This window comes from Gymnoscopelus braueri, assembly GCF_963280865.1.
Source record: "Gymnoscopelus braueri genome assembly, chromosome: 1".
NCBI classification, from domain to species: domain Eukaryota; kingdom Metazoa; phylum Chordata; class Actinopteri; order Myctophiformes; family Myctophidae; genus Gymnoscopelus; species Gymnoscopelus braueri.
The window spans coordinates 50,497,717-50,511,723 of NC_137603.1; the positions used below are offsets into that span (position 1 = coordinate 50,497,717).

The 14,007-nt window shown below is 42.1% G+C and overlaps 1 protein-coding gene across 1 annotated transcript in view; it reads left to right on the forward strand.

Annotated features, from left to right (window-relative positions):
- The window catches only part of itfg1 (integrin alpha FG-GAP repeat containing 1), a 200,028-nt gene that overhangs the window by 68,732 nt on the left and 117,289 nt on the right, over nt 1-14,007 (forward strand). The window contains exon 9 of the mRNA XM_080439008.1: nt 3,134-3,231. Coding sequence (XP_080295134.1) covers nt 3,134-3,231 — 98 coding nt within the window. The remainder of the gene's footprint in view (nt 1-3,133; nt 3,232-14,007) is intronic.

Here is a 14,007-nt window from a genome sequence, read left to right on the forward strand (position 1 = left end):
AGCTACCCCTACCCCACTACACCTACTGCAGCTACACCCACTACACCTACTGCAGCTACTCCTACCCCACTACACCTACTGCAGCTACCCCTACCCCACTACACCTACTGCAGCTACCCCTACCCCACTACACCTACTGCAGCTACCCCTACCCCACTACACCTACTGCAGCTACCCCTACCCCACTACACCTACTGCAGCTACCCCTACCCCACTACACCTACTGCACTTACCCCTACCCCACTACACCTACTGCAGCTACACCCACTACACCTACTGCAGCTACTCCTACCCCACTACACCTACTGCAGCTACCCCTACCCCACTACACCTACTGCAGCTACCCCTACCCCACTACACCTACTGCAGCTACCCCTACCCCACTACACCTACTGAAGCTACCCCTACCCCACTACACCTACTGCAGCTACCCCTACCCCACTACACCTACTGCACTTACCCCTACCCCACTACACCTACTGCAGCTACCCCTACCCCACTACACCTACTGCAGCTCCCCCTACCCCACTACACCTACTGCACTTACCTCTACCCCACTAGACCTACTGCAGCTATCCCTACCCCACTACACCTACTGCAGCTCCCCATATCCCCTTTAGACCTACTGCAGCTAACCATACCCCCACCAGACCAAGCCTACCCCCACTAGCCTACTGCAGGGAATCCTCCCCTTAGCTAATGCCAAGAGAACCCTAATGGACTCGACTACTGTAATGCACTTTATGTTGGCATTAGCCAAGCCTGCTTGTCACGACTACAGTTAGTCCAAAACGCGGCCGCTCGCCTCTTAACAGGGGCACGGAAATATGATCACATCTCCCCTATTCTTGCCTCCCTACACTGGCTCCCTGTTCGTTACAGGATTCAGTTTAAGACTTTAATGTTTGTCTTTAAGTCTTTAAATGGGCTGGCACCATTATACATATCCGAACTTCTACCTCCCAATAATGGTACAAGGGTCTTGAGGTCTACTGACCAGTCACTCCTTAACTCTTTTATTGCCAAAAACGGGAATTCCCGTCCGATGGCTCTATGGCTCTCATGGCCACGGACGGAAATGACGAAATTATTTAAAAAAAATGTTTTTTTTATTAATAAAAAAAAAAAAAAAAGTATTTATATATTTTTTGGTCTTGTTTTTTTTTGTTTATCTCAAAGGAACTAGGAGATAACGCTATCCAAAAAATTGCTGCTCCCTTCACTTCAATGTTAAAAAACAAACGGAGGAAAAATGCACCTTTTTCCTGGCACTGGGACGACACAGTCTGAAATAATTGTGGCAATGAAAGAGTTAAGGTCCCAGCAACAAAGTTGAAAACACAGGGAGATCAATTTCAATGTCTCAAACCCTGCCTGTGTTTAAATCACGTTTGAAAACTCACTTGTTCTCCTTGGCGTTTGAAAATTCAGATTGAGAAGCTGCTGCTTCCCCAGGCATTGTGTCAATCGTTGTCTTGTTCATTGTGTGAGTTCTCTTGTTTATTTTAGTATTTTACTGAGTGTACAGCACTTTGGTTCAACACTGTTGTTTTTAAATGCGCTCTATAAATAAAGTGGATTGGATTGGATTGGATGGACTACATCTAAATAGAAGAATGAAAATAACCATCTATTAATTAATCTGCATGATGTCCATGTGTTGCTTTTTAAAAAGTTTGTCAGTGCAAATGCAAATGATCTGTTCCCCAGAGCCTCGAGTTATGGATTTCAGATAACTGATTTGCATAATTGAATATGCATTCTGCAAAACGATGCTATAAATCAGAGACACAAAGGGTTGTTTATCGAATTAAAAACCTTCATGGGCCTCTTTTCATTTGATACATTATATGCCAGATGTATTGTGTTGAAACTGTACACCTGTTTAAACTGGTGCACTTAACACGAGTCGTTAATAAAGCATGGTATTCATTAGGAATGACTAAATGACTCATCTTCACTTTGACTTCCCTGTTTGACAGCGGATAGTGACATCCGTCAAAGCCCTGATTTAAAGTCCCCATGACATCAAACTAGATTTTCAGAGCTGTTATTATCCTGTATAGTCTTTGGTGCAGCTTCAGTCAACCATGTGATTGCCCAAGTGGATCAAATTGTATTATCTGACCTGGCTACTGTCCACAATTGCAAGCAAGCAAGCAACCAATAAATGTATAAACAGATAAATACTTGAACTCCTTGATAGTTCCAGTGTTATGATAAAGCTTTAAGTGCAGTGCTTCCCAAACGTTGGGTTTGCGACCCATTTGGGGTCACATACTCGTTTTTATGGGTCACAAATAAATATTTACTGTTTTGTTTACCTTTCCTACAAAAAAATGATAAATGATAAATAATCACGAAAAAAATACGTTAAATAGCAGATCTACAAGCTCACAACGTGTCACGAATCTCGCGATGTGAGAGCTGCTATTTATTTTATAGGGTTTAATTGGTAACATTTTTTGGGGTCTCGGGAAGACACCAAATTTCTCTATTGGGAATCTATAGTTACTTTTGTACATTTTGGGGAATGTCTTTTAGAAGTAGGCAAGGTTTAGGCAGGCCCAAGGAGACAGACCTGTGTCCTTTTGAAGAACGTCCTCACCAAGTTAACTTGCATGAGGATAACCTTCTCACAAGTTCACAGCACACACGTTCTACAGCCTTATGGTGTCTGTCTGGTTCTGTGTGGAAAGGTAAAGCCGGTGTAACTGCCCAAAATACACCCGGGGTTAAAGTGGGCTACTCTGGTTTATACCCCAGGGTATAATCTAGGCTGATCCAGTTTGCACCCTGGGGTATAAAACAGGATAGCCCAGAATATACCAATATACCAATTTATATAATATGCCAGGCCACTATTGTGGAATCTCTACTGTATGTAAAGGTGGCTACTGTCTTTCACACTGTGTGTGTGTGTGTGTGTGTGTGTGTGTGTGTGTGTGTGTGTGTGTGTGTGTGTGTGTGTGTGTGTGTCATACGGAATGCTTTGCATTCTTATTGGTGTCATTTTGTTCTATGAATGCCAATGGACCTCCACTCTGCATATCAACACTGTATGTCTGCATTCTCTCTCTCCCTCTCTCTCTCTCTCTCCCTCTCCCTCTCTCTCTCTCTCTCTCTCTGTCAGATGGTGATGGCTTTCAGGATCATCTCCTGCCAGTATGTATTGATGACCTGTGCCAGCACAGTGCCATCTACTTGGCCAAGCAGGGACAACAGACAGAGGTATGTGCACATATTATGTGCCACGTTCTACAGTACCAACAAGATGATGTTTATTATTGTCTCAAATCTTCCCCATTACCTGCTACATGTATATTATTACTGGGGTCATGCATGTCGGGAACGATGCAAGTCGTTCCTTTTATACTGCTATGCGGCACAAACGTTATGCGAAGCGCGGCCGGCCAATCAGTTAAGCCGACAGGTAGGTTGGGCCAATCAGGGACTTACATTGGCTAAGTGGCAGAAACGTGACGTGACGCTCTGCCAATCCGACGGTTTGGGTTGGCCAATCAGGAAAACACGGGAGGGTCTCATTCTCAGACCCGCGGGCCAACAGATACAGAAATATGTGGTTGTTCGGTTATCAGAAACCGATGGTCCGTCCAAATTGCCATTCGGCTCAGCAGACCTCGGGGTCATGAGACACACAGGCCAAGTTTGATGCTGAACGGTCGGACGCTGTCCGAGTTACGCCAGGATCAAATTCTGTGTGACAGACAGACAGACTTAAAGACAGAGATTCCGTACATTATGTAGTATAGATAGATAGATATTAAACATACGGTAGCCATATGAGTCCCAAGTTCCTTTCCTTTGTAGAAATGCTGTATGGAGCACTTCAGATGGACTTCAAAAAGATCCAAAAAATATAAAAGCCTTTATTGTAGCATAGCTGGCGAAGATGAAAAAGAATGCACTGGTAACTAATCCGTCTCGGCTCAACAAGCCTTCATCAGGCTCTACTGAATATGACAGGTAACATATGTGTCATTATATAGTGGCCTCAGGCTACCCATCATTCTCTGATGACAATAATAGCACGGTCAATGTCTATGTGGTCAATATGGTGTACACTCCTTTTCTATTGATCTATTGTGATGAGATGGTGATTGACAGCCTGAGGTAGTATACAGGTAGTATTCGATACAATGTTTCTACGAAGGACAGGAACTTCAAGTCGTACGACTTATGATTTAACCCTGCAAAGAGCACCTGATTCCATTTGGATATCATTATGCACCCACGTAGGATTCCTGTATCTCTAAGGCGCTGTGGTCTCAATAGGCGTTCTATGAGCTTTGGATATCATGTCCATAGCGCTCACATGCATAGTTTATTAACACAGCAACCCTCAAACGGAAACCTTTTTGTTGTGCTCGAATGTCCTGATCTATGTTATTGGCACAAATAACTTAGCTGAAAAAAAGTGAACATGGACGTATCATGGTTGTGAGAACGATTTAACGTCGGGTCATAAATTACCGGGTTGTCAGACACAGCCTGGAGGATCCAGCTTGAAGCTCCCAGGGCACTGTGCTAAAAATGCCTGGCGTTGGGATCGCTGAAGCGCTATGCTCGGGCGCTGGGAAGAGGAGCGCACCAGCGTGTCTTTACCATAGAAATGCATGGCAGACTGGCACTGCCAACTAGAAAGACGCTTTCTGTGGACATGGTCCCTTAATGTGACTCAAACGGTAGCTTTTAGTGGAGCATGGTATTTCCTCATCTGTGCTTAGCTCCACACTTTATCGAGTATCTTGCTAAACTTTGGCTTTAGCTTTTCATGCTAAACTGTACCCTGGGCTTTAATGTACCCATCTGTTTGTGGCATGGAACTGCTGGGATCATCAAACAGCAAATTCAGGCCTAGTACACACACACACACACACACACACACACACACACACACACACACACACACACACACACACACACACACACACACACACACACACACACACTCTACACAACTCTTCTACAGTGTGTAGAATGGAATAGAAAGTACTTTTACCGTCATTGTAATGTACATACAAAACAATATAAAGTGACACCCTCGAATTGGTGCATTAACACATTGATTGCCTAGATCGAGTTAACTCGTTTTTAGAATCCATCGCTTGATTGCCTAGATCGAGTTAACTCGTTTTTACATTTTTTGGGGAAAATTCCACAAGGGGCGACCTAACACAGCTTTGGAATGATCGATCGTCTCTCAGAGAAGAAAAATGTGGATGTGACATCATTCCAAAAAACGTCACTTCCATCCGCCCCAATGATGGGATTTTCAGAAAAACGGCTGTAACTCAGTTTCTTTTTTTTCCATTGAAAACCACCCGTTTTCAGCAGACCAAAGCTCCAAAATGGCGGATTGCGGTTGGAAACTTGTCGTTCCCATGGATACACAGATCCTTCCGTCTACTCACAGGAAACTTTTTCCGTGTGTTTTTTTTACACAATGTCGGTTCCACGGCGTTTCAAATATCATCGGATTGAGGTAATTATACGCCGGCACGGGGATAGAAAACTATGTTTAATATCTTGGCAATCAATGTGTTAACCACTTGCGATGCGAGAGTGTGGTCTCGCCGACACCAACTCCTGAATCGCTGCCCTCCACAGTCACCCTCCTGTCTGACATCAGGGTCTTGAACTCTGCAGTGTTTGTTAGCTCCGCTGTCGCGTTGCAGTGTGTCCATGCGTAAGTGGTGCGTCTCTCTCCCCTCCTAGCTGTGCCTTGGGGTCTCACACAGTGTCAGTTTTGCTTGCCACCAGTTCCGGGTGCCTGATGCAGTGCCCAGCCAGCCTCATCCTTCTCTCTCTGATCATCTTGTCCGTGACTCGCATTAACCCATCCAATCCGGGAACGCATCTGTGTCACTTTAGATTTAGTTGGCTGTTCAAAAATAGCAGATATATTTGAATCAGCTATTTTTGAAAAACATATTCACATCGTGAAAATGTGTGCAAATCTTTGAATATATATATATACATTTTTTACTAAAATTTAATTGTTTCTGGGGGTCCCTGGAACAAAATATTTTGAAATGGGGGGGGGGTCCGTCGAAAAAAATACATATAATTTTGGGGGTCCTTGACATGAAAAGAGTTTGAAAACCACTGATATTATAGCAACATAAGTTTTAAAAAACCAAACACACATACATACATTTGTAGAATCCCCAGAAGCAAAGATTTGAGTTAAAAAGTTCAAAGATTTGCAAAAATGTTAACGATTTTTCTAATAAAAAAGGTGGTTGCTTTCCCGGTCTTAATGGGTTAAGCACTTAAACCCTATATGGGGTCTTCAACAGGGGGGTCTGGGAACCCTAGGGTGTCCTCTGAGTTACTAAAGGGCGGCCGTTTTCGGTGAAGACTTTTGGTGCAGAGGGGGAAAAAGAGCAGACCTAGTACAATCATACAAGTGTCACAGAAACGTAGTCAAAAAAGCACATCTACGCATCGCTGTAGATCTGCTATTTTCACTATTTTAAAACGTTTTTAAAATACAAAAAAATAGGTTTTTGGATATACAAGGTTTCCACCCGACAGCAACGAAATGTAACTTGCTCCAAACTGCAGAAGAATCCCCTGACTGGGTTCTCTCCCTGTTGGCAGTACAGTTTGTGTCCTGTGCTGTGAAACCTAATGAGGTTCCATCCAGGAATGATGTGCTTTGTGTGCGCTAGACTGTCTGTCTCTCTGTGAGAACAGTGTGTGTCCCAGAGGACCCTCTGTCTGTCTTGTCTGTCTGTCTGTCTGTCTGTCTGTCTGTCCGTCCTGAGAGAACTCCCGGCTCCCAGCAGGGAGTCTCTCTCTCTTAACAAAGACATCAGTCATCTCTAGTAGCTGCTTTAGCTGTGACTGCAGAGCCGGGGGAGACATGTACACCATGTGTGCGCACGTGTACACACACACACACACACACACACACACACACACACACACACACACACACACACACACACACACACACACACACACACACACACACACACACACACACACATACACACATGCATATACAATGCATAAACACACATGCGCATACATATTACATACATGCATACTGTACATACATGTGCACATATGTACATGCATACTGTACATAGACATACATACACACAGCATGCATAATGCACTCACGTACGGTGTACGCACACATGCATACTGTATATACATACGTACAGTACGTATGTACCAAAGACCATCTCGTTGCAGTTGGTTACATATGTGTGTGTGATAGATATGTCTGACTTTTATAGGGAGAAATGTAATATATGGCATTCCTATTTTTCAAGCATGTCATCCTGAAGATTTTGAAAAACTTTGAACATTTTTGTCATAGCGTATGATCTACTAGCTCATCTACACACTTGCGACACGTCACATCAACACGTTGTGATGCGACTTGTTTTGGGGCTTTTTTTCCCTGTTTAGTCACTTAAAATATTTGTATGTGCCGGTTGCATTTTTTTTGGGGCTTATTTCTAAAGTGTATTTGCTTATTTGGGCTTCCTTCCTAACGTTGTTTAAACCAGTGGTCCTCAAACAGTACCCCCAAATTATGTATTTTGCAGAGGACTGCAGAGGAATATTTTGTGCCAGGTACCCGCATACAATATATATATTTTTTAAAGATTTTTTTTTAATAGAACTACAACTTGCAGATCTACTATTATTTCACAGCACGTCACCTCGTGCCACACTGCGAGCTTGTACATCTGCTATTTTTTTACATTTTTGAAAAATCTAGAAAGTGTGAGAACTACTGATTTAAATTAGAAGGCATTTGAAGAATCAGCCTCAGGTCTTACTGGTTTAAGTCATTTTGCTGAGAAAACCCCCTGTATGTGTGATCATGCGACCTAGTCGTTTCTTTTGTGGTTTTGTTTTTGTGGACCTGTCTGCTTGTTTCACTCGCAAAATCTGGCAACGCTGCTTGTACTGTAGGTCATGGTTTGGTTTAACACGCCCCGCCCCCACACACATTTTAATTTCTTGGCCTAATGAACCACAGCCTCGGCCGCCAAGTCAAATCAATAGGTGCTGTGCAGCCCGGGGCTGTGTGTGTGTGTGTGTGTGTGTGTGTGTGTGTGTGTGTGTGTGTGTGTGTGTGTGTGTGTGTGTGTGTGTGTGTGTGTGTGTGTGTGTGTGTGTGTGTGTGTGTGTGTGTGTGTGTGTGTGTGTGTGTGTGTGTGTGTGTGTGTGTGTGTGTGTGTGTGTGTGTATACTTGTGAGGGCCAAATGTCTATTTTCCTGGTCCTCACAAGAGAAATGGCTGTTTTATGGTTAAAAAAAGGAGCCTTAATTAGTGTAATTCGTAAGACCTGTGAAGGAAATAAGGAATTTCTTTCCAATATGGCTGCTGTGCATAGAGCCTATTACGAAAATATTCAGGGTAGACATTGGGTTAGGGTTAGACATTTAGGGGTTTGGGTTGGAGTTATGCCTGATTTATACTTAGGTAGATTGCACCGAAAATGGCAGATCAACAAGTTTGCAATGTGAGCATTGTGAGCTTGTTGCTCTGCTATTTTTGGCTTCAGGGTTATGGATAAAATTGCCATTCTGAAATGTTGACGTCGTAGTAATACAAGTGTGTGTGTGTGTGTTTGTGAAAAAAGTAACTACACTTTAAAAACAAGCCCAAAAACCCGCAACATGCAACAACAACCAATATTTACAAGCAACTTTACAGGAAAAACAAGGCCAAAGTCGCTTATAATAAGCGGACATGGCAACCACAGATCAGCTGCGCACCCTACAGCGCTTTCAATCAGTGGTGCGTCACCGTCTAAATGCAAAATAAAAAGTGAGAACGCAACGACACTTTGACGTTTTCACTAGAGAGCGTCGTCATCTAAACGTGGCCTCAATTTCCTTTAATAAGTTCTGCAGCCAACCAACCAACCAACCAACCAACCAAACACACTCTCTCTCTCACACTCTCCTACCGTACACATAAAAAAATAAAGGTGCCAACTGGAACCAAAACTGGTTCTTCAGAGTGATGCCATAGAAAAACCATTTTTGGTTCCAGAGATGTGTTTTTCGAACACATCTATAAACTCACAATTTGTCACACCGTGTAGATCTGCTATTTTCGATGTATGTCTGCCTATAGACCAATTATTTGTTTACCAACATTGAGACTGGATGCACAGGTGATTGTTTCATGCAATCAATTCTCAACCTGTTGTTTTGGGGTGCGCTGGTTTCAGTGCACCCCAACCCCCTCTTGTGTGTTGGCTAGTGAGGCGCGTCCTAGCGAGACCTGATAGAATTGGTTTCATTTGCAAGCAGTATGACGCTTGCAACCAGTGTGACGTCGTCTGTTAAGGGGTCTATTAAGACATGGTTTAAGAGTTCAAAGGTTCCTCAAAGAACTTTGACCCAAAAAAAGGTTCTTTAGAACTAGATGAGGAACATGAAGAACCATTCACTAGATCAAATGGTTCTTTAGTAGTTGATGGTTCTTTGTGGAACCATATAGAACCATTATTTTTCTGTGTGTACAGTATGTTAATATGTTGACATTTGAACCTGTGAATGTCAGCATTGACATATACTGTGTACACCCACACACTTGACATCGTTCCAACGGCTGCACTATATTTAGCGATTAAATGTCAGAATGGCTCACCGCCCAGCAGAGCACACAAAGATCAATGATCTTGATTGGTTGAAGCAGCTTCTCCATCAGGTAGTAGACAAAATGAGAAGCTTTAAAAATCACCTCGGTTTAGATATACAGTATGTATATATTTTTTGATCTACAGATCGATGAAAGGTCAACAGATGAAACCTGGAAAACATGTTTGAGGCTCAAGCAGTGAATCTGAGCACTGCACCATCCCAGGGTTGAGTTGAAGGGAAACTATTTTAACGTAAATGTAGTTTACCCAAAAAAGTACTTATTTTCTATCAATTACACACCCCATGAAACCTTTAATTCATGGAGAGTATTTAGTTTTTGTCGCATTCTTGAGCCAATAATTTGATGATAGAAATCATAGAGATCATAGAAAATAAGTAATTTTTGGGGTGAACTGCTACTTTAAGTCCCATTGTAAGTGTATGCCCGATGATGATGTCAAGTGCACCGTTTCACGGCATTATGTGAACCAGAAGAATGTATGCCCGATGACACAAAACATCACGGTTAAGTACCAGCCTGTTCACTGTCACAGTTAATGTGATAACTGCACCATCCCAATGCGTTGGATGCATCACCATTTCACTGTCACAATATACATTTAAAGGAATGGAAGAAAGTGTCTCTACGTCCTTTTATTCATTTGATTCCATCCAGGCTTCCATCATGAACCTATATGGTTGCTGTTGGGCAGAAACCTCTTATCTCCATTTTCAAACTTTTCGTAAATTAATGCCCTACGTGATCATACTACTGTGCGTCACACAAAAGCATCAAAAGTAGCAGATCCACAAAGAAGACGTGTTTCAAACTTGTAGATCTGCTACTTTTGCTGTCTTTGAATTTGAATCCCGAAAAGTATCAGTTTTGGACATACAGTATGAGGTTTCCACCCGACACAGACGATATGCTACAGTATATGATGATAATATGGCAATATCTATCAGGGAACATAATAATGAGTAGAATGTCTGATTACGGAGTTACTTAGCAGACATGTTTTAATTAATTGGTTGTAGAACTGATTGGATCGCACTGCTCGACTCTTGCTTGATTGTGTGTGTGTGTGTTGGGTGGGTGTATGTGTGTGAGGGGATCTATTTCCATGCTCTGCAGGTTGATTGGGTAATCAAGGTCCCCTGGTGGCTGATGGCTAAGACTTTTTATGTTTGAATCTCTACTCCTATGACACCTGCTTCTGTCTGTCTGTCTCTCTCTCTCTCTCTCTCTTTTTCTCTGTCTGTCTGTCTGTCTGTCTGTCTGTCTGTCTGTCTGTCTGTCTGTCTGTCCGTCCGTCTCCTGCTTGTGAGATGTGTGTGTATATCGTTGCTGTCAGGCAGAAACCTCATATCTCCCCTTTTCAACTTTTTATGTTTTATTTTTTCATAAACTTTGTACTACAATGCCACATAAAAGTAACAAAACATTGCCACGTTGTGAGCTCGTAGATCATCTTTCTTTTTGTTTATGCGAGAGGGGTTATGTGTGGTTTCATAAATATTGAACCAATGAAAAGTATTAACGAGAGCTTTTGACACAGGTAATCTTTTTCTCCATCTCCTTAAAAGTATCAGTTTTGGACATAGGAGGTCTCCATATACGATTCTGTTCAAATGTGTTTATGTATGCGTGTGTCAGTCCACTAACAGCAGGCGGTGGATCTTGTTGGTATTCTGGGTGCATGGTGCTCTCTCCTCCTCCTCTAATCAGCATTAGGGAGGAATCATCAAGCCAGTACATTGAATGCCTCGGGGCTGAGCTGTTGATAAGGCAAAGACCCCTCTCTATGTCCACCCAGAGAGAGAGAGAGAGACAGACAGACAGACAGACAGACAGACAGATGGACAGACGGACAGACAGAGGGCATTTGGGACACAGCTGAATAGAGGCCAGTTTCACAGATAAGGGTCCATTGACCAAATGATCCTCCTGCATGTGAATCAAGTGAGATGAGACGTGGAGATACACTCCAATCACAGCAGCCTCTGCTGCTCACCAAAACCGTTGTTGGCATTAACGTTTACGTCCTTTAGGCGTTGTGTGGAATATCCAAATTGTATACAAATGTAACAGATATTGATTGGATCGATGCTAATCGTTTTTTTAAACTTCACACCACGTCAGCATCTGAGAGGATGTCAGATGTACTTACATTTCTGGAGGAAAGCTGACACGATGCCAATGGCTTCATCTCTCTCTCTCTCTCTCTCTCTCTCTCTCTCTCTCTCTCTCCCCCATCCCCAACCACATTAGCCCTGACAGCCTTATATTGGGCAAATCCCCCCCCCCAATCAAATATTTATGGGGCCAAGCATGCAGTGCATAGGCACCCGTTTGTATAGTTTTATTATCATTACTCCGCCGCTATCTCACTATATGCACAGTATTTGTTTTTACAAAACTGCAGTATGGTGAGGGTCATGAAAAACTACAGATAAATGAAACTCACAACCATTGGCCAAAGGGTGGCGCTATAGCACTCAATTGAAAAATGCTAACTTTGAACAGGCGTAGCTCATGAACCGTTTGACCTACAGCCATGAAACTTCATTACTTGTGCCACTACTCATGAGGAACACATCTGTCACCAGTAATCTCCGCCCTTAGATTTTCCACCATTTTGAGTAATTTGACAAATACTTTAATCTGTACGTCTCCTGAGATTGTTGAACAATCTGTGTGAAACGTTCTACACACAATCTTTGGACCATTATCTAAAATCCCAGTTGAAGAGAAGTTTGTATGTTAACAAATGAAGCCTCCATGAGCCAATTAATATTGTAGAGGGCCTGGCTTTTAAAAAAAAAGATAAATAAATAAACAAACAGCTGTGCATGGGCTTCTTTCTCGCATTCTAAATTCTGGGTTTGCAGTAGCTCAGTAGGTAGAGTGTCTACCTGTCAGTCAGAAAGTCCCCGGTTGGAACCTGGGCTTATCCAGGCTTAATTTCAATTGCCACACAGAAATCATGACTGTATTACTTCATGCATGTCAACGTTTTAAAGAAGTATTTAATTTCTGTATTGTAATGTATTTCCTAGTGAAACAGGGGCATGGTGCAGGACATAACAAGGCCTTAACCCATTAAGACCGGGGAAAGCATCCGTGTCATTTGAGATTTTAACCACTTTAACTATTATCTTATACTTTGGCTATTCAAAAATAGCAGATCTACAAGCTCATTCGCATTTTTTTTTGTAATCGTGAAAATGTGTGCAAATCTTTGAATATACAGTATATTTGAAGCGAACATTTGTAACTCAAATCTTTGCCTCTGGGGATTCTACAAATGTCTTCTAAATCCTAACAGTTTTTTGAAAAAACTTATGTTGCTATAATCAGTGGTTCTCAAACTTTTTCATGTCAAGGACCCCCAAAATGATATGTATTTGGTCGCAGACCCCCATCTCAAAATATGTTGTTCCAGGGACTCCACAGAAGCAAAGATTTGAGTAAAAAAAATCGCTTTAAAATATATATATATTTTCAAAGATTTGCACAAATGTTCACGATTTTTCAAAATTAGCAGATCTACAAGCTCATAGCGGGGCACTCAGTGCCGCACTATGAGCTTGTATAGCCAAAGAAATCTTAAAATGACAGATGCGTTCCCGGATTGAATGGGTAGAGAGGCCGTCTGGGAAACAGAAGGTCACAGGTTTAATTCCTGGCTCTGGCTAAACCGACTGGCCACAAATGGTCAGTGGGTTTATGACCCATGGTCATGAGTTCTACGTGGGGCCCTGGCAAAAAAAAGACTTTTACCGCTGTGGGTGGACTCAACTGTAGCTCGACATTTAGTTAACCTACTTCATACTTTAATACATATCGTTGCTGTCGGGGCAGAAACCTCTTCTCTCCATATTTTAACTTTTTGTGTTTATTCGTAAATGAACGCCCTACTTGATCATACTACAGCGTCGCACAAAAGCGCCAAAAGTAGCAGATCCACAAGCTCGAAACGTGGCGCGAAGTGATGCGTTTTGAGCTTGTAGATCTGCTACCTTTGCTACTTTTGAATTTGAATCCTGAAAAGTAAGTTTTGTTCTTTCAAATAAATGTAGCTTGATTATTTAACATTAATGAACCGCTAGAAGGATAATATTTTGGAAGATTTTATTTATTAAAAAAAATCAATAAAACACATTTTAAAATAAAATTGTTTAAACCCCCAAGTATTCAGAAACAAAATAAAATGGAAGACCTATTACCAATATGACACAACAAAGCCTACCCCCCCCCTTTCTTTTTGTTATTTTTTTGTATTAAGTATATATTATTATTTGTTTATGTTCCCTCATAGAGGATATGATATGTATACGGATACATGAATGAAATTA